At 29.7% G+C, this 22,248-nt stretch overlaps 2 protein-coding genes across 3 annotated transcripts in view; both read right to left on the bottom strand.

Moving 5' to 3' along the window:
• The window catches only part of LOC143232552 (mitofusin-2-like), a 99,800-nt gene that overhangs the window by 7,951 nt on the left and 69,601 nt on the right, over positions 1–22,248 (bottom strand). The window contains exons 12-14 of the mRNA XM_076468126.1: positions 20,383–20,545; positions 18,636–18,692; positions 12,982–13,089 (exon numbers count right to left, since the gene is read on the bottom strand). Of these exons, the coding sequence (XP_076324241.1) occupies positions 12,982–13,089; positions 18,636–18,692; positions 20,383–20,545 (328 nt within the window). The remainder of the gene's footprint in view (positions 1–12,981; positions 13,090–18,635; positions 18,693–20,382; positions 20,546–22,248) is intronic.
• On the bottom strand, positions 237–21,816 carry LOC143252406 (mitofusin-2-like). 2 transcript variants are annotated; one of them, XM_076504490.1, is made up of 7 exons: positions 20,383–21,816; positions 18,571–18,692; positions 12,982–13,089; positions 10,375–10,441; positions 1,925–2,099; positions 1,328–1,483; positions 237–438 (listed from the first exon to the last, which is right to left on the bottom strand). In XM_076504490.1, exons 5-7 carry the CDS (start codon positions 1,976–1,978, stop codon positions 238–240), a joined length of 411 nt encoding a protein of 136 aa, XP_076360605.1. In that variant the 5' UTR covers positions 1,979–2,099; positions 10,375–10,441; positions 12,982–13,089; positions 18,571–18,692; positions 20,383–21,816; the 3' UTR covers position 237. The 2 variants fall into 2 exon arrangements, with proteins under 2 accessions (XP_076360605.1, XP_076360598.1); XM_076504483.1 differs by lacking the exons at positions 10,375–10,441; positions 12,982–13,089; positions 18,571–18,692; positions 20,383–21,816 and having other exon boundaries at positions 1,925–2,173.

Below are 22,248 nucleotides of genomic sequence, written 5' to 3'. Positions count from 1 at the left end.
TTTTTCAGAAATAACTATCTTAAACGCTATTGTGAAAAATTCTTAGACAATATATTCTTTCTGAAATTCCACTGCTTTTCCAATATTTCTAGGCAAGATAAAGGACATAATATTTTGTATTAGACATTAAAATAGTAAACAATTTTGAAATTAATGTTCTTCCATTACAAAGATGCAAATTCTGAAGATGTGAATTTATGTCCAATTTATTTGTCTTATGGACAAAAGAAGTTGCTCTCACTGTTGAACTTCGTGACAGCAGTTGGCACTAGTCAAGTCAACTATTAATTTCAGCCTACGGGTAGCATGGTTGACGTATTGTTTCTTGAAAGCACGTTCTTTAGCCTTGTTTGTCCATGTTAGCCACTCATATGCATATAATAACCCATAAATACCCGCTGTCAGTACTATGATCTTCCAGCCAACTGTACAAACTAACTACAAAGAGTGAAGACATTGATAAGAAAAACAGCTAGAAGCTTTATTGCTACATTTCAGCCAAACCTTTTTTCTCCACTACAGATTTGGTGTAGAAATCCATGATGACGAGACATGTTCAGTTTACAAGAATGTTTGTTTTCTAAAAGCATGCCTACATTTTGATATCAAACAAGAGCATAAAAATTAAAAACATTTTATAATTTCCAGAAATTCATAATATTAGTACACATACAAAACTGTGTAAAATAAGTGTGAAGATCTAAAAATGTTGGTTATAATTTATCATCCTTGCTTACTGAAAACTGATTTGTTCTGAAATTTCAACACTAGTACTAAAAATAAAATGGAGTCTGATGCACTTCTTTTACATAATTATATTGTACCTAATTGACATACCATAAATTTTTTTGAATGTCCTAGTTACTAGTGCAAAAGGATTGACACAATGCAATGTTGCACACTAAGATCCATTGTGAATAATTTTTAGACAGCTAGAGATGAAGCATTACACATAGACACATTAGGATTTCGCATATCTTCTAAAGATTAATTTTGGTGGTTAATGTAACATACTTTAGCTGTATATTAAAGTGAATTAATAATTAAATCCTCTCACAGTTTTCAGCAACAATGGTTAGTCATAAGGTGAAGTTCTAGAGAAAAAATATTATGCTGTGATTTAAATAGTTTATAGTGGTCATTTTTACTTTGTCTTTTGTTATAATTTGTAATTTATCACAACCAAGTGTAAGTGTCAATGAGTCAAACTTATATGCTAATGTCCACAGAATCTAACTACATGTATGTGGTTAAGGTAGTAAAGGTTTTAAAAATTTAATTGGACTAACATGTCTTGACATCATGAAAACATAGTACAAAAACTTACAAATCCTCCTACAACAAGAGTACCCACAGCTGTCTGTGAAGTTGGTGACAGAAATGCTATTTGTTGGACTATTGACAAATAGTCTGATGAGGGCTGAAAAAACTGTTTCACTTCAGTACTAGGTGACTGGTGAGTGATGCTAATGGGGCAAGGTATCTAGGATAAAGAAAACCAACAATCTAATATAATTCTCCTTGGAATAGTTTTTGAATGAGACAGGCAAACCCAGTTTGTGTGTGTTTGAGTAATTACAACTTTTTTGATGAAACAGGTAAACTAACAAATACTTACAACCACTGGTAAAATGGCTTTTTGACTGAAACAGTCCAATACTTTGAAAAAAACAAAATATTACACCTCACATACTGTGTAGTGTTTAAAACTTCAAATTAATATACAAAATAATACAATTAAATGGTTAAACATGTTCAGCCATAAATACAAGAGCCCAAAATTTAGAATAATTAAAATACACACAACGCAAATAGCTGTGAATAGTCATGTACTCCAACATGATATAAATATTCAAGTACTTTACACTTATAAGCTCCTAAAATTTATACAACAGCAGAGCTATCAATACTAACAATCTCTTACTTGTTTAGTGTTCCTTGGGCCAAGAAAACGTTTTATTAATGACACAAGTCCCATTCTTGGAAGTCAGAGCATGGACTGTCACAATTTAATCGATAAGGAACTTCAAAGTTGTGACGAGGCATTATATTGGTCATCTGTTGCCTATATTCCTGAGGTAACAAAGAAGACACCCTTGCTGGGGAATAATACAAAATATTGTTTAATTCCATAAGGAAAAATTTATAAAAGCAACTATAACATAATCTAATGCTGAAAACAAGCAAAATGGTACAAAACATTAGAAAATAAAACTCATACAGAGATTTATGTCTTACCTTTTCAAACTACTTTGATAAGTTACACCCATGTAACAATAGATAAACACTAATAGTCACCAAAAAATAAAACTTAAATAAATATTAATTTTTATTGATATTATAAAAATTTTCCATTTGATTTCTTAAAAGCAATACAAATAATACTTCACTAGTAAAATATAAATGAAATAATCCAAGACAGTAGAAAACTACGTGCTAAGTACAAAAATTGTTGGTCTTAAAAAACTTTATAAAGACCAATAACCTAAAATGAACTTTACGTCTTCCAAAAGAATAAACTATGCAAATAATAAATAGATGTTGAGGTGCATGTTGTATGATACACAATTATACACTTCAACAACAAGTAAGCTCTGCAAAAAATAAGTCACCATCTTTCTTCTGTAACTTTGTTAAATACAAAATTGACATTCTAAGGCAAAACTTGTGATAATGTGGTGCTTTTATAATAAACTTTTACTACGTGAAAAACAACTTACATTAGGATGTGTACATTCCTTCCATTTTTCTCTATACAATAGAACAAACTGTACAAAAAACTCAAAACACTAAGTTCAGGTACACAGTTTCACATAATTCTGGTTCACCTTTTCTTCCTGCTTAATCAGCAACAATGACCAATTATAGTGTGTTTAGTTTGTATGCATTTTATTGTTAACTATTTGTGAAAAAAAAAAGATTGTACTGTTTACAGAAGTGTGTGTGTGTGTATAAAAACACGAACACGCGAGGATTTTTATGCTAAGGGGCATTCTTAACTAAATTAGTTACTAATGCAAGAAAAGTGTGAACTGTACAAAGTAAAGTATGCATGAAACAACAAACACAAGTACCATGAAAGATTACACTTAATTTTATTAAACATGTAGTCTTAACAAACACAATTAACAAGATATGGTTTTAAAATAAACGTTTTATTCTCAATTATATGTTGTGTTTAACTTGTAAAAAACTGCTAGTCAAAATGAAGTTAAGAAAGATTTAACAAAGTCACAAGTAATTGCCAAATCTTGATAGTATATATTCTTAAAGGATCTTTCAAATGGCAATATAGTTTTATTTAGTTTAGATGAGATGGTAAAAATGATTAAAATATTCCATACATTAAAAACATATGATTTTTACTTTTGTTTATATATTAAAATGTAGAGTAATTAAACTGGTAATTTCCTACACAGCAGAATTTATAGAATATATTTTGTGATCAGGCATTACAATTTCAATTATTTATTTGATTTACAAAAAACTTATTTTAGTAAGTTGGAATCATGGATTTAGCTGCAAGATTTGCTGAAATAATAAAACATTCACATATTTCATCACTGATTTGTTTCTTTATATGCGTGATAACTTCCTTTTCAAAACCCACAATCTTTGAAACCTAGCCTTAGGTTTATGTGTTGCTTATTTCAAAACTTTTTACTTCAAAACCAATGTGACGTCTTAACTTTATGGCTACAGGGCTGAACCCATTTGGTTACTTCAGTACCTTTTGGCTTTTTTTAATATATCTTGAAAACAAAATGGGAAATTTTGTCCAAGATTATAAGTATTTTGTACAAAATGAATGTGACTGTTTTAATTAAAACTTGTTTTTCTCTATTTTAGTTACTTGTACCTAAATTCTAAAAATTTTAGGTACTGTCACCAATGTGTGAATAAAACATAAATATTAAAATACAAAAAAATGTAAATACGTTTCAATTTGTGGTCGAATAATCTTAATAAATCTTATTTTGATTATATTCTTAATAATGAGTTTACTTTTTATGGTTTTTTTTACCCCTTTTCTGTCCTTTAAGATTGTTACTTATTGCATTGGCCAAGCGCGTAAGGCGTGCGACTCGTAATCCGAGTTATCACCACCCACTACCAGCAATTGGGCTACTCTTTTACCAACAAATAGTGGGATTGACTGTTACATTATAATGCTCCCACAGCTGAAAAGGCGAGCATGTTTGGTGTGACGGGGATTCGAACCCACAACCTTTGGATTATGAGTCGAGTATCTTAAGCAATACTTCGCCTGGCAGTTATTTTAAAATGTGATTTTTCTATTGTTTACAAATATTTAGCTCAACTTAGTATAATTAGATGAAAAATTAACATTTTGCACTATACCCTTTCCTAAATTTTTGATTCACAATTTTAGTCCTTTTACATTTGCAAGAAATAAGACAATCTGGTGAATGAAGCCTCTTTTTTTCACCTTGTGAACGATCGTATTGGTGTTTCTATGCCACTTAAAAAATGAGAAATACCCATCTACGCGAGCGCTGATTGGCTGACAAGCAATGATGACATGCATGGATTCCCTCACGTACCCAGTATGGAGAAGCACCGCACTCAACCTATTAGTAGATGTTGGAGAACAAATATTTTTTATTATTGCAAGCACAAACATGATTATCGCAAGTAGCCATTTGGACTATGTCTTTTATTTATAATCAAAATTTATTTGTATCTCACTAGCAATTTTTTTTCACCCCTTTCAAGCCCTGGGGGAACAATTTATCACTTTATTGTATAGGCCTATATAATATACAATAATTTGGGAATTGACACAAGTCGTAATATTTGTCTGTATGAACGTATAGTCGTAATGTATACACCAAAATCGAAAGAGTTAGTTAATTAGTTATCACCATTAGATTCCATCAAGGAACATTGGGCCGCAATCGCTTGCGGATTCTTCAACAGGTATTTAAGTGAGTAGATTGTTAGCCCGCTGCACCGTGCCGTCCCTAATTTAGTAGTGTAAAACTAGAGGGAAGGCAGCTAGTCATCACCACCCACCGCCAACTCTTGGGCTATTCTTTTACCAACGAATAGTGGGATTGACCGTCACATTATAACGCCCCCACGGCTGGGAGGGCGAGCATGTTTAGCGCGACGCGGGCACGAACCCGCGACCCTCAGATTACGAGTCGCACGCCTTACGCCCTTGGCCATGCCAGGCCAAAATCGAAATAATTACTCTCAAGTCGTAATGGTTGGCATCTCTGGTGAAATCCACTCTCACAAAATGATGAATTACAATTTTACAACTTGTACTTTGGGCTTATCAATGTTTTGATTGCTTAAAAAAACAACTTAATCTTCCAACACTGATAAATTTTAAATTACCTTTTCAGTGATTTTAGAAGCAAAAGATCATGAAAACAATTCACCTGCCAGATGTGATAACTAACCTTTCCCATAACGAATATCTCTCAACTACCTGCCTACATCTTTCACCATGAGAATATTTTGGAGCAGGTCAAGAATCATTAATCAATCTTCACAATTTACTGACCTAACCTTTTAACATTATGTAAATAACATTACCCAAAGTGGTAACATTGAACACATTTACTGGCTTTTCATGAATAGCTCAGCTTTCATAGTAAAAAAACTTACATGTATTAAAAAAAGAAATGTAGGATATATAGTAACAGATGAATAAATATCTACTAAAATCTTAGAAAAAGCAGTTTAATACTTAGCTAAATTTTCTATTTCACACACGTCAAAGCTATGCTGAATTGTTTCAAGTGCTTTCAGTTGCAACCTTCTTGTTCATATCCTATCAAAGTATCATATTGACCATGGCAAGAAAATTGCCATTTGTTCTGTATTTTAAGTCAAGCAGGATTGAAAAATCAATATAATAAAAAATAAATATAAATGTATAATGTTATGAGATTTAAACCATTTAATCTAAATATTTATGTTTTGTGTTATAATATGTAGTTATGCTAGAATGAAAAAGGTATAACAATTATTTCCTAAATTTTTATGGTGGTCAAATAGATTGGATCCACAGAGAAGTGTTTGATAACTATCTGGATATTATAAAGATTTATCATCTGAAATTTGAAAATTTTCTGATGCATAAAAGAGTATTTTTAATCTTAAAATGAAAAATTACTTTCCATGTTGGATAGGCAACATGAGAAAAGTAAAAAAAAAACTATGAGAAAAACATTACTTAACAAACCTTAAGATTTAATTTTTAAAAATATGTTACTTTGGAAAGTATTATAATATTTATTGATAAGCTGCTTATGTGAAGTGTTTGGGTCCATGGGGTAAAAAGTGTATCAGGGTTGGAAAGTAAATCAGCAAACAAGGTTGAAAGAACCAAGAACATGACATGTCCAGGGAGTTATGTGAAGTATTTGGGTCCATAGAGGGACATCCAAGGTTGACCACAAAGGAAACAAGAATGAGTACCCCCTTACTGAATAATAAAGCCACCACTGTTGAATTGTTGCAATAGATCATGATTAGTCTAATGCTGAGAAGAGGAAGAAAGTGAACCAAAGCTCATTAAACTGTTGGAAGTTTCAAGATCTTGACACAGTAAGACCTTCTGGCCATATACCATGGTCCTGAAACCTCACATTAACTAATCCAGATCTTTTAAGGAAGTATTTTTACTAAAGATTTGTTTGTGGGAATTGTCAGTTTCATTACTAATCTGACTGCAAAGTAATTTTCATGTTATGATAAAAAATACTCTATTTTCCATACTAAAAGTATCAAATATCATTTGTATAATCCTTACAACCCCCTGAATATCTTTTTCTTGTTTTTTTAAGTTTTTATAAAATTTATATTTTATCATTAATTCCTGTTCTCCAGCTGACCAATATGGCTGACATCATAACCACCATAAAAAATTAGGAAATAAATACAAGTTTGTTTGTTTTTATTCGAAAATGATTACAGGTTATGGCATGAAAACACAAATGGTGAGTTTAAACAGCTTAAACCTCATAACTTTACAAACTTGTGTATGTTACTTTTATTATACTGATCTTTTCAGCCATGCCAGGTCAGCATTACAGAAGTTGTAATGTGGTCAGTTACCTCCTCCTTTCTTTGTGAACCTGACAATGACATTGTTTGCTCCTCTACCTATACCAGCTGTTTTTACATATAAAGAAGTTGTAATGACACATTGCACCTGCACTCATGTTACTGTATTCAAAAATATAAAACTGACTTTACAAAGTGATTTGTTTTGGTTGCATTTTAGTGGACAAGTATTTTGCATTTTACATGTATATACATTATTACAATTTACAAACAAGTTCTTAAACATATTTCTCTTAAAGCATAGAACAGTAAATATGTATAACAAACACTTATATCTTCTAGTTACAATGACCTTTTTACTCACATCCTGCTTGCTGTAGGTTACTAAGCCTTTTAAAATTTTGCACATGGAGAATGTGAAACAAAATTTTTTTAAAGATTTTATATATACACATTTGAAATAATCACAAATTCATAAACTACTAAACTAATTTTACAGAATTCCACTACCAGTTATCAAACTTAGTAACTATGCTGTATTTCAGTCTAAAAAATATGAAATTTCAAGCATACTAAAGACTCAACCTACCTCCTTGAAATCTTGTTTTGAAAGAATGAGTTGATGTCATAATACATCAAAAGGATGCAAAAGCCACTTGGGGACATTCTGACTTTTGATTAGTTATTCACATGTCATAGACACAAGTGTTTATGAGGGAGTGTTTCCAAAAAAAATGGGATGAAGTGAGTTGAGCAACTATCTGATTCAATACAAGAATAATACCTCAGCAAATAGAAAAGATAAGAAGTTCTTATTTTATATTTTAGCTTGTCAATATAGATATTATGAGTTCCTAGAAAATTACACACTTTGTATCTGGACATCACAAACATCAAGTTTGAACTAAAGCTGCATTCATCATACCATACATCACACAAAAATCAACATTTAGATATGTTTTATTGCTACTTACCTTTAAAATATGAAATTAACTATTGCATAATAATAAATATGAATTATAATCCTAATTTAATACCAATATTATTGACACAGGTTCATAAAATAGTGGTTGTACAAAAATTTGAATGTGAGTCAACAAATGGAATAACATGACCTCTGACACATGTTGACAAAGTAACACACATTGTAAACAAAGTAATTTAATTAAATTTTAAATGTAACTCTGTGAAGAAATTATGATGTGCACTTTGATCCTCCCATGTACACAGGATTAAATATTATATTCTGTGGTGTAATGTACATGATGATGCCATGTTAAAGGTGGCAAATTTTAGTTTCTCAATCATTTTTTAGCTGTTTATACTGTTTAAAGTATAACTCTTTGAACAGATAAGTGTACAAAGCGTAGAGAAGGATGATGACTAATGGGAACAGTTTCCTGAAATGTGAACAACCTACACAGAATGCTAATCATTGGAGATACTAGATTCCAGCAAGGAGAAAAATACCCATAAGAGATCCACCCATACAACTAAAGCAATTTAAAAAATCATTAAAACATTAATATAAATGTTTTCACAAATTGCATAATTTGACTGACCATATATAGTTACTTTCTACTCATTTAAAGTCTTTAAAGATTTAATACTTCTAACTTTCTTTATAGTGTGTATATCTTAACAAAATTTGGCAGTCTTTCAATTAATAGTACAAAACTTTCATATAAAAATATCTTTTTAGTAAAGTATTTTTAAAACTAAAATAAATATTTGTCCATGAACATAGTATTTGTTTTGAATAATTTACATGCAAAGTGATTTATATTAGTATTAAAATTACTTTTCTTCACCTTAAAAATCCCAATTTTCATATAAAACCTCATCAATACATTTCAAATGTTTGTTTTTTAGTAAAACTTTATATTTTATCTGCAATATTCTCTACCCTAACTCTAACTGATCTTGTAACCTCACTCCCTCCCACCTTACACAATGTTATCAAATTACATTACCCTCAGGCTACTCCGAGCTGCTCTTGTGCATGTTCCATGGAATATTTTATTATAATATTATTATTGTTTATTTTACCTAATCTAACCTTAACTAACCTAAAGAGATCTTTATTTTTACCTTTTAGTTTCCTTTACTGTAATAAATAAAACAAAAACACCAAGATATAAAGTATTTACCTGAGTAGTTGTTTCTTTTTTTTTTTGCTCTCTACCACCCATGACTATTAACTCTACACATTTTAAACTAGTAGTGGTGGTGCATTAAATAATTTTTATTCAATTAAATAATGCACCTTAGAACACAGACTAATAACATGAAAAGGTACACAATTACCTCTGACATTCATAATTTCTCTGGATTTCTAACTATAAAACAAGAGTTGTTACAAATGCATCCAAATTGACCATTGTCATTCCCTTGAGAATTAAAGTTTAATTAGAAATGAAATTGACTTTCTGTGTTTAAAACACAATGTTATGCAATATATCATTTGACAAATGAAAACTTTAAATTTCTATTTGTTATAGGTTATATGTAATTAAATACAAGAGAGAACAACCAACAAGTCCTGATAGAGAGGTGGGTGTGGCAGGAGGGGTCTGATTTTCTCTTTGATAGCTTTGTAACAATACAAAACTGAAGGTTATAAAAGTTATAGTAAGTTAGTTAGTCTGAGCAATAACAATTTTGTAGTGAGTAATATATGTTTAAACTCTTTTTTTTTTTGGATGAGGTGGATAAAATAGAGATAAGATATCCAGAGAAAATGTGTCACTTGAATCACACCAGGGGAATTTCTGAATGTAAGATTTTGCCTTATAAAATTAAGAACTTAAAACATATACTATTAAAATGTGGGTTATTTACTAATATTTTATACCATACTAAATGATATAACACAAAGAAAAGTAGTTTAATAAAATTTGAATGTCAAACACAGTCAAGGATACCTGGGGCAGGAGGGTTAAAGCAGTTTATTAATAATATTGGACTACAAACATACAGGTCTAAATAGATACTAAAATGTAAGACACTGAAAAGAATTTGTTTTTTATTACATCCATCTTCATTAGCCCAATATAAATTTCTAGAACCAAAAATCTTTAACTGTAGCTCAATTATGCTTTCCTGTTATTTGTCACTGCTATAGAGAATGTCTTCTCAAAATCAGAGTTCATCAAGAGCCCCTGGAGAGGTCAGATCATAACAATGATCACTATGCTACTCCCTGGAAGGCCTGAAGAATATAGGCAGAAAATACATCTTATATTCTTTAATAGCAATTGCTAAAACAACATAGATGAAATCTGGACAGTAAACACGTGACACTGTATAATATGTAACAGCATTATTTACCTCAAATTTTCTTTCAAAATCCTGGAACTCAAAGTACCGTTTTGAAATTCATCAGCCAGTGCTCCCACTTCACAAAAAAAAGAAAAGAAAAACTTCAGTATTTTTCTTGCCGTCTTAAAAAACATTTTATTTGGATCATTATTGAAGACTTGTAAACTCTTACAAAATAATAATTATAATGTATGAAATATTTTGTTGTTTACAACATCCTGTAACACTTAAGTTTCAAGTTACTCTTGAAATGTATAAAGATTATTTGTTTCTATCTTATGAGAAAATAACAGTATGAAATGAGAAATAATCATAGAAATTTCTTTATAATTTCATTTCTAAATCTTTCTATGAACTTCAATACAAACTAAGAAAATATAAATGATATAATGAACTGTAACTTTATAAACTTTGGTGATGTCACTGTTAATCTTATTTTTCCATTGCATTCCTTCCTTGTACATCAAGTTTGTTTGAAATGTATTCACTTATCCAAAATTGCATTCTATAAAAATGCTTCAGTATTGTTGAGTAAAAAACATATATTTATAAAAATATCTTCAGTCTAATTATCATTAACTATAGTTTTACAAGCTACAACAGAAAAAAGAAAGAAACAGCTACCAACATTTTGCTGAAACATAGACAACAGTAATGAATGCAGTATTGAGAATGTAATAGGGTAATTTTAAGATTAATTTATGTGGCTTCATGTTTTTCGTCATGAATAATTTCGTCAAATCCTTCTCTAATGCGTGTTAGTTACAAAATAAATTGTGCAAGTGATAGTACAAAAAAATGTTTCAAGTTTGTTGTTCTTTGCTGTTCTTCAGTTCACTATTGTACTTTGTCTCTAAGTGGTTTTCTGTGACTATATCATTACGTTTTCTGACAATAAACAATCAACATTGTAGATTTTTTTACTCTTGTGAGTGGTGATTTATTCTACTGATTTATATACTTCGCTTGTTAAACGAGTGTTTACACAAAACCCAACTCACAAAACCACCAGGCTCAGTAAATAATTGTTAGGTGGAATAAAAACCAATGCAGCAGTAAATTGTTGAAAATCAAACGTCAAAGTGAAAAAGTGAAAATAGGGATTTTTAGATTGAGAAAACAATGTAGATACAACTTCCAGCCTATAGTGTTTACTTTTTTTAAAATCTCTAGTTGTAGGCTTAAAAATGTAATCTTTGCATTTTGATTCAACTTGTTTCTGTACTTTTTATGATCCCTATTCCCCTTTTTAAATTAATAATTTTTAATTAACATGCTGTAAATATTGTATTAATTGTTTATTTGTTTATTATTATGTACAAGTTGGCATTATGTTTTATCTGTATATGCCCATACAGGTACAGAAACTGATTCTTAAAATCATAAGCCCTCACAATTGCCATCGAGTATGGACAGGAAATATAATTTACTAATATCACATAAACTAATCAATTAATTAAAATTACAATAAATAATTACTAACTAATAATCACTATTTTTGATCATTCCGTCTATCCAAGCAGTTGAAATAATATTATATTTAGTGATGATGAGAAAACCAACTTGGAGAGAAAAATAGATACGTAAAAATGGCTCGTTTTGGTTGAGAAAATTTTTTATGTAGAGGAGTGAATAACGTTTCGACATTCTTCAGTCATCGTCAGGTTCACAAAGAATGAAAAAGGTATCATATTTTTTTTTCTTGTTGAACAAAAAACGACAGAATGAGCTTTCTGTGCTCTACCCAATTTTAATCTCAAGTTTTTCTATTTATTTCCAGTTTGTTCAGTTTTGGTAATATTGTCTCAAAATCAATTTTCAATGTCACCAAACTTCCTTACCCTGTCTGTTATAGTAAAGCTACTAATGTTATATGCTACTCACTAATTTTGAACTGCCAACTAGAGGGATCAAAGACAACTGCCGAGCAACACCTACCACCAATCTGTTTTTGCTTTTAACACATTGCGGTTTTATACATGAGTTATTTAGTATGAAATTACATGGCAGCATATTACAGTGTTCAAATGTTGAATCATATATGATGGTTAAGTGAAACAGTTCAACATATATATTCAAAAGGTCAGAAGCATATTCACTGATCAGATTACAGGTAATCAGGTTATAGTCAAGATATTTTTGGGCATCCATTTTGATGCACAGATCCAATTCAGTGCAAGTCTAGGCTCATGCCTAGTACAACCACTGGGCCCCCCAACTGCGCATCTGAGGAACTTCCAACTACAATCAGATGACCTCCCCATGCCCATTTAACACGCACAGATCCATATTTAAAGATCCCTGAGCAAAATAGGTGACCACTAAAATTTCCTAGCATAAGACATTTTTAATCAGTCATGATTTATAGAGGGATGAGATCATTGTATAATTTAAGCACAAAAAACACTTCAATAGATATCTCTTAATCCAAGTTTCAAAATATAACCAAAATTTTAATCAAGGAACTCAAAATATTCCTTTTGCAGGTATTAACTACAATCTAATTGAAATTCTTTCTTCACCATAAAAAATGTGCTAATTCACAGATACACAGTCATTCACAAATCCTAAGTGATGAAGCTATGGATTCAAGTTAATAAAAATAAGGTAACATACCCTCTCTAAAAACTTTGGTTCAAAGGCTGAAGCATCCCACCAGTTGTTCAGGATGAAAATATTGGGCTTAGAGAGACGCTCACTTACTTTATGGAAAAAATTATTTTCCTAAAAAATAAAATTTATCTCTTATTGAATATTACTTATATATACAAATTTAAATAAATAAACAAATAGCTCTGATGCTATCAGATACAATAACTCTCAATAGATGATAGAATCATCATAAAACATAATACAAATCAAACATTACAATGAAACTGAAAACTAAACAACTATTCTTCTATTATTAGTTCTTCTTGTCATAGCACCCAAATGCACTGGGAATACTTCAGTTATCAGACAAGATCCAGGCATGAACAACAAATAGCTAGCAACTATGGAGAATCAGTCAATGGTTGAGAGTCAAATGCTTAAACCCACAATGTTTCAACTCCTGATGCTTTTCATGGTCTGCAGACAATTGTGGGAAAGCAGTTACTTTAATATTTAGATTTAACCTTTCAGTAGAAATAAAGCTACCTTAAATTTTAGAATAAAACTTTCAACCCCTACATTTTGTTTACAAAATGATTTTAAACAGAACTAAAACCCCTACCTTAACAGTTCTTAAGCTGTCACTCAGCTACCTGAAGTTGGTATTTCTATCCTGGCTTACTGAACAAACATTTAAATATTTTAAAATTATTTTGTAGCTACGGCCGACATTGAGTAGTTAACGAACTCTAAGTTCTCCACAAGTATTTTATGTGACTGATAATTTATTTTTAAAGGAATTTCATATTTACTATAAAGTATAAGTACTTATGTTCATAACTTTTCAATTTGTTTATAAATAATTGAGCATTATCCATAAAAGTATTACTACTGTTACAAATTGTTAAAAATCTTTGAAATTGAAAGATAGTAATCCATTTAGCAGTACAAATCAAACACTATTGAGAGTGGATAAATGAAAGTTAGGAATATCCAATTTTGTTCTTATATCAAAAAATGGTCAATTGTACTCTGCTTTCTAAAAACTAAATATCTAAAGAATAGGGACAATTATCACCACTGTTGCTTCTTTTTTATAACAAGTTTCTATGGATGTATCAAGTTTAGAATAAACTTGGAATTGTTTATGTAGATTAGATCTATGTAACAAAGTATAGATATATAAATTAGGGTTTAATACTTGTTTCAAAAAATAATTTTCTCAGTTGGCAAGATTTGAATATCATCAGCACCCACTAGACCATATCCTGATTAAATTTTTCATATCTATTTTCATACAGAATGTGGTAAAATCATAAGCAGTAACAGACTGGATTGTTTATATAAAATCGAAGTTAATTAAATATTTCAAAACTATAATGTTATTTTTGATGATACAAAAATAGTGATCCAAATCATTTGATGACAGTAACTATTTTTTTTTCAAATAATACATCTAAAATTTTATTTAATACTACAGAAATGGATTTAGTAACTGTGTTTAAAAAGTTTGTAATAAACCTAAATTTAAGTTTTATGCAATTTCAGAATTCCATATAAAAAAAGGTAAGTTAGAAGAAGTATAATCTTTATTTATACTATCATTCTTAATGGCTTTCTTACTTATTAATAACTGCATTGTTAATTAAAGTGCTTTATGTAATTTCATTTGTTGTATTGGTTTCATTAATTAAAATTTGGGCATATAATTTTTTACATTCAGAATCAAAATTACAACTAGCTTATGAATAGAGGTAATATTAATTGTCCTGGAATTTCCCTAATTTTATTTTCAAAAATATTGATAGAAATATCCATCTTGTATTTAGATAAGATTAATGTTTTTAACTTTTTTTTTTATGGAATCAATAAAATAATTTACATTCAAATGAGAAACATGGAAAATAATAATATATTCTCCTAATTTTATTAATACAATCACCAATATTTTTAGATCTTTTTAAGATTACTTTGCCTTTTCAAAATTATTAATTAAATATATTTTCCTAAAATCAATCCCAAGTACTTAACTAATTTCTAATTTACCTACTAATTGAGAGGAGTTTGAGATCTTAAGAGCTATATTAAACTTTACTTATTAAGGCTCTGTCAAAACATTTAGAGCAACATCCTTCCCAAAACTGGCTGCAATCAATAAAAGATAAAGTTGCTGGCTAGTTTGGCATTGGATTTTGTCTAACAGATGGAATATCACCCAACAGGGCTATAGCTACAGATATTATTTGCTTTAAATTAATGGTGACAACAAGGATTAATAATGGAAAATTGTTTAATTTCTGTTTCATTATAATATTTGGTTTATCTCTGTATGTGTGGACACACAAACATACATACCAACAAAGTGAATCCATTTAAATACATCAAAATAAATTAAGGTGAATGACACACACTTAGATTCTACATGAAACAAGGTCACCCAAATGCAATGGTTATAATTTAAGGTTTTAACCTGAAAAGAAAAATAATAACAGTTTATTTTTAAAAAAATTAAAAATAAACTGACATATTAAACTAGTGTTTATATACATCATCAAAATTAATTCTGTAATAATACACCATAAGATCAGAGAGATAAAATCTAAACAGTAACTAGTTCTCAAGTAGATTAGCTTAAAGCTTGTTTAGCTATCATAAACAATATTGATCATAAACCATAATATCTCAACCATCTGTATACAGAAAATGTGCTGAGTTCTCTGTATCATTACTCATCCATAGATATGAAAACATTTTGCCTTTCAACAAACACATGTATTATCTGTAAGTGGACATTTTCAACTCCAAATTTTCCCGATTAATAATTTACTAGATTTTTCATTCATAACAAAATTTAGCTAGAATTATTATAATATAGGTTCACAGTTTAACTGTTCTTGTGGATATACTTATAAATATTATTTTATCAAATTTACTAAGTCTTTCAGATACCATTAAACTTGCATGCCTACAAGAAGTAACCATGAAAAAAAAATTATTTCAGTAATAAGAATGAAGATTTGTTGAATTTTTTACTTAAATGCTGTTCCTCGAACAACCAAGATTAAAATTATTAAAACACTGTATCTCCAAGTTACAGAATTTTTGAACAATACACAATTCACACACAAATCTCAGTAACTTGTACTTATTTTTTACAATTTTTTTTTAAATCTTCTCCTATGTTTTTAACAGTTTATTCAACATATCTTGTTACTGTCTAGGCAGCTTAAAGTTTAGAGAATGTTACAATTTTTCAAAACTTTCATAGTTATACATAAGTTTAACCACTTGTTTTTGTTTTTTAGTTTAGCAACAAAATAATGAATGATTTTAGCAAGTTAAGTGACCATTAGTTTAATCTTTTACTAGCTACTGTTGGATATATAACACATTATAATATTGTATAACCTTTAACACAGAAACTTGTATTTCAAATAAGTGAATGCTTAAATATACAATAAAAAAAATTTTACTTCACAAAAAAATCACAGTGGACTCAAGAAATAGCTTGAAGTGGCTTTGCTAAAAGGAAAAAGGAAACACACACAAAAAAATCAAATTTTTAACCAGAAAAATAAACATTCTTAAGTTGCAAAATCTTCATTTTCAAATAATAGTACTTGAAGATCTATGCAAGACAATTTACTTAGTGTAAGCATTAGTGTAGATTCTGCATTAGCAACTAAAACAAAGAACGGCATTCAGACAGTGTTTGTCAATCCATTCATCTAAGTTTGGAGAAACATCTAAATATTTCTTTAAGCACTGCCATCACCTCTGCATAATTCAGCATTTTTCACTTTATTAAACCGAATTATAGTTCAATATTATAATATTTAAAACCTAAGTTAAAAAACAAGGCGTCATCAGATAATTTTATCAGAAAATACTAAAATTCAGAATACGAGAGAAACTGATACAAATACAGTCCACGAAAAAAGTATGAAGCCTTGTTGTAAATTGCTATGATATTTACCAATTAAATGTTGAGAAACTATGAATATTAGCCAATAAAAATTTCACACTTGTTTTTCTATGACTGTAGTTTTTGTTGCCAAAACAAATTTCCTACCTTCTATATCATTCATTAATTTCCACCCTCATACAAATAATAAGTGAAAAAAGTATAAAGTCAATTCAAGTTTTGCATTGTATGTTTATGTTTGATATGATTTCCCTCATTAAATATGCTTATATGCTTTATTTATTGCTTATCCTATCTTAATTCATGCTCTATTTTGCTTTTTAGGGAGGTCTAGCCATGCCTAAAGGCAAAAAACGAACAAAAGATGAGAGAGGTCAAATAAAAGCACTTAAAAGCACAGGAATGAGTAACAGAAAAATTGCTGATCAATTAAGTCAATCTCCTGGTGTTATATGGGACGAAGAAAAGATCTGGAAGGCCATCAAACGTCAGCATGAGAACAAAGCGGCACATCATCAAAGAAGCATCCTCAGGGAAATATATGGCAGATCAAAGACAACGTGAATGTTGATGTTCTGGTTAGAAGAGTCCAGCGAATCCTTCAGAATGATCAGGCTTGATAAACATGATACGGGACAGTACCCTGCCTCTCTCGAAAAGTCATATGTTGAAGACGTTGGAATATGTGACCAAAAACGTCGGTTTGGGAAAAAAATGGAAGTCAGTTATCTTTTGAGACAAGAAAAAATGAAACCTAGATGGGCCAGCATGGCTTGCAGAAGTACTGGTATCGAAAAGGTGCGGCAAGGCAGCTCTATACAAGAAGACGTTTCGGTGAAAAATCCGTTATGATATGGGGTGCATTCTCATACGTTGTAAAGTGCAAGGTGGTGTTTCTGGAGGGGAACCAGAATTCTAAGGACTACATTTATATGTTATCCGAATATCTGTTACCGTTTGTGCACCTGCATTATGGGACTGGGTTCATATTTCAGCAAGACAATGCATCTATACATTCTTCCAAGACAACTAACAGTTGGTTTCAAGAATGGAATGTTGACATCATGGACTGGCCTGCCAATTCTCCAGACTTAAATCCAATTGAGAATGTTTGGGGGTAGATGTCTCACCAAGTTTATGCAAATGGGAAGCAATATCATGACATTAAATCAGTCAAAAAGGCCATTTTGAAGGCATAAGTATAAAATAAGTATGTTAATTAAATAAAGGTGAAACTGACCCAATGTACAACATGGAACATTTTGTTCGAGATAAAAATTCAGCAATGAAAAGATTTAACTTTCAATGTTTTTCCGAAACAGCTTTACAGCAAAATGCTGATAATTTCATAATATAATAAATAAATAAAAATACTTAAACCAAATATTGTGGGCTGTTTTAAAGTAGAAACTAAATACTATTTAGTAATTTTGCACTAAATGTCATGCAATTTGGTTAAATACTTTCACTGTGAGAAAGGAAAAAATCCAAAGACATCAGTGACACCATAGATTCTAGTCCAAAACATTTCACATTTGTTTATTTTCTAAGAGTTAAACTATACTAAGAAAGAGGTGCTTTTAATATCTTTGTTCTTACAATTTTTTTTTCCATATTAGGGTCATCAACTGAAGATCAAATTTTCAAACCTGAAGTTACAAAATAGCAACTTTGCTTGATTATCTCACCTGTCAACTAATACTACATCATCCCTTAGAAGGTGATATTTTTCTTTTGGCCATAAGATGCATACCAAAGTACTGTCTCCCAGTTTTTCACTGTTTAAGGTATGTGCCAACTGAGCAACTGACTACAAAGGAAGTAAAACATACTTATGGTATCCAAAACTGCAAAACATTTTAAAATTGTACAAGTACTTAAATACAATTTTTTTAACAACAATGAAGAAAACTAAAGTTGTATCTGTAAATATCCAAATATAAATATTTGAAATAAACTTTCTAAACAAACAAAAACAAAGCATACTGATGAAACTAGGCACTAGTATCTTATCAAAAACAATTCTTACCTTGTAAATAAATCATATGCTCTAAGCCAACATACTTAAAAAAATATTTTGAGGCACTTTTTGAATGTATCACTATCATGCAAATGGGGTAAAATTTCTTTTATTGCATTGTAAAAACAACAATGAAACCTACTGTATGCATTTGTTTAAAATGAGATTTTTCATCAGATTATGTAGTTTCAGTAATAAAATATTTTTTTTATATGTGACATTTGTATGAATATGTAGTTTTGGGAAGTTATAAATTTAACTGTAATATATATTTTTTGATGAAAATTAAAAATATTTACCGTCCTTTGTTGTAGATTTCAATTACAGATTTATTTCCCTAAATTCTTGTAAAACTTTTCCAATTAAATTCTTGGGTCTCTGGATCTTCAATTTCTTTGTTTTAATAACTATTATAAAGTTTCAATGCACTTACAATCAACAGAGTACGACAAGAATAACCTTTTAATGTATCAAAATTATAAGCAGCAACTTTATTTGATTTATTAATTAGAATGTTTTAATTTATAGTATGTAATAACTTTTAAACCCATTTTATATATTTTTTACCTGTTTGTGATTTTCTTCACATAATCATGCAGTTATTTCAGCCAATAAGGCCTAATATACATTAAACATGTTACTGTCAAATGAAGAATGACCTAACTATGCCTACTTTATCTTGCTCCATTAAAAAACATTTTCTCCACTATTATATTGTAAAGTCATAATTCAAATGAAGTATTAAATGATAACACAAGCTTTCAAAAAATTTGGACTGTAAATTCAGTGAAAATTCTTCAACAAACATTGTTTCTTCAAGTTTTCATTATGTGTTTAGGTCACTAGCCTCAGACATTTAAGAGCTGAAAAATAAACAACTACATCATACCATAACAACAGGTTAAAAACCAGTTATAAGCTAAATTTGAAAAAACTACACTTGTATTGAAGTTAAAAGTTTCAAATTGGAACTATTTTAATGTTTTTTTTATTATGGGGATTTTTGTATGCAATATTGTGCTCAGCCAAAACTCATAAACACCAATGTTTTAATTTGGTGCTGATTTTTAAGAATAATTATATGAACAATTAAACTTATTTTTAATTAAATAAACTTCAACTCTGAAGTATTCTCTAAAATTGTGTGTGGAAGATAGACTACCAACTTATTTCCTAAAATCTCTTTAATTCAACCAAGAAATTTTACCATCTGGATACAGAAGACCCATACATAAAAAAGTTTCTTAAAAATCCTAAAATATAATACATTCTACTACTAGTAAGTAATAATCATGTAAATACTAAAATGCCCAATACATATTTAATAAGAGTATTAAAAAACAAAGCCCATATTTATAAAAAAAACAAATGTTATATTTGTTAAGAATAATTCAATACACTGTATATTACTACTGGGTTGTTCATATAAGTTACTTTTTAAGTGGATATTCTCAAATACAATGCTTCAAAACTTGCATACCTGTACATTCTGAGGATCATGAGAATCTTCTGTTAGGAGATAGGGTTCTTGGGTATCACCTCCTTCAACTTGTAAGAAACAGTTTGTGGTATGACCTTGGCCACTAGGCAGGATCTTATCCTGCAGGAGGGCATTAATCCCTGTGCTCTTACCATTACTTGCCCTAAAGATAACAAGAATAAATTAATTTGTTATTGGCTTATGTTACACTTAACTTTTCATAACTCTTAAATCATTACCCTGTCTCATATAAACATAATTAATCTTTCATACTAGTTTAGACCTGACTTCACATGTGTCAACAGTTAAGTAACTATTGTGTTTTATATACAAGAACTTAACCTTACTGGATTAGACCCAACTTTACATGTAACAAAAGCCAAGTCATTATCATGAGTTATACACACAAACTTTATAACTATTTCTTGCTGGCTTACACCTTACTTGTTTCAACAACTGAGTCACTATCCAATTATAAACACACACTTTATGGATAAATGGGATAATCAAAAACAGTAATAACCAGAAAAACCTGATTTTGATTAGTTTGTCAATTTCAAGAATTGTGAAATTAACTGACTAAGCTGCAAAAACTTGAATTAAAGATAATAAAGTGTGTGTTTGTAGCAAAGCCATATCAGGATATCTGCTGTGTCTACCAAGTGGAAATCAAACTCTTGAGTTTATCATTGTAAATCTGTAGACTTACCTTTGTCAATAATAGAGAGAAATCATAAAGACAATATTATATTTATTTAAATAACTGGTTTCACTGAAAACAGTAATAAAAACAGTCATTTTGATTAGTCAATTATTTGTATGATGTTGTTTGACTAATTCATAATTTTAGTACAATAAATTATTATATGTGAAACTACTGGATGCTCACAAATAATTACTTTTATCAATTAAACACCCAGTTCTTATGGATAAGCTTGTTTCATTAGAAGTTTGCAAATACTTATGTTTGAAACTACTCATGAGTATATTTACCATAAATGGTATTAGTGTATACCATATATCTAAGTTAAAAATGATTAAACTACATGAAATGCTCTATAACTGATAACTGAAACCAACAAAACCTTATTTTGTACACTAATGACATTTCAGGAAATCAACCGATTTTGACAGCAGCTAGTTTTGCATTGTTGTTATACTATGATATAATAGATTTCCTTATAGTTTCCAAGTTTTGCAAGATGTTAATATGCATCTATATACATTTCATGTAGAATTAATACACAGATTGTTTGCTCACAAAAGAGATAAGAAAAAAGTCACAAAATGAATAAGAAATTGGCTTAATAACAGAAAACTGTGACTGATAATACATAAGCACTTCCCTGTTTAGAATCATAAGTATGGATAGTTTTTGAACAATTGTATCTCCAGTCAGTGAGAATTCTAAGAAGGTAGTAAAAATTGTATTTAGCATAAGTTTTTATTATTTAAAAGAGCCTTGAATGTCTTAGTGATTAGGCCTCATTATAAAATAAGTTAATACAAAAAACTGTACAATGGTGTATGTAAATTTTTGAAGTACTATAATATCTTTTATGTGAGAAAACCATGTCAATGGTGGATGGAAGAACTTAGATGTGTTTTCTTATAAAAGTCTTACAGGATTTAACATTTATGTGAGAATGCACTTGTCCATTCAGGCAAATGGGAGGTAAATTTCATTTACTTGAAACTTGTTCTCAGTTTCCTGAAGGTTATAAATTTAAAATGTACTTGGCCACTCAACAACTTAGAATTTTGTTCTTCCTTTACTGATTCTTTAATACAGCACAAGTTTTCAAAAGCAAATAGATAACTTAATGAGCCTTTGCATGAGGATTGTGCTAAAACCGACAAGAGAAT

The sequence above is a fragment of the Tachypleus tridentatus genome, chromosome 1, assembly GCF_004210375.1.
Source record: "Tachypleus tridentatus isolate NWPU-2018 chromosome 1, ASM421037v1, whole genome shotgun sequence".
In the NCBI taxonomy this organism is placed as follows: domain Eukaryota; kingdom Metazoa; phylum Arthropoda; class Merostomata; order Xiphosura; family Limulidae; genus Tachypleus; species Tachypleus tridentatus.
Note: the sequence above shows the minus strand (reverse complement) of the source record. Positions and strands in the feature narration are given on the sequence as shown.

Excerpts from the sequence above, each read along its gene's own strand:
- LOC143252406 (XM_076504490.1), bottom strand. The coding sequence starts at position 1,978 with ATGGGACTTGTGTCATTAATAAAACGTTTTCTTGGCCCAAGGAACACT. Across the intron at positions 1,484-1,924 it reads GCCCAAGGAACACTAAACAA|ATACCTTGCCCCATTAGCAT; the intron begins GTAAGAGATTGT and ends TCTTTATCCTAG. Across the intron at positions 439-1,327 it reads CTCTTGTTGTAGGAGGATTT|TTAGTTTGTACAGTTGGCTG; the intron begins GTAAGTTTTTGT and ends CACTCTTTGTAG.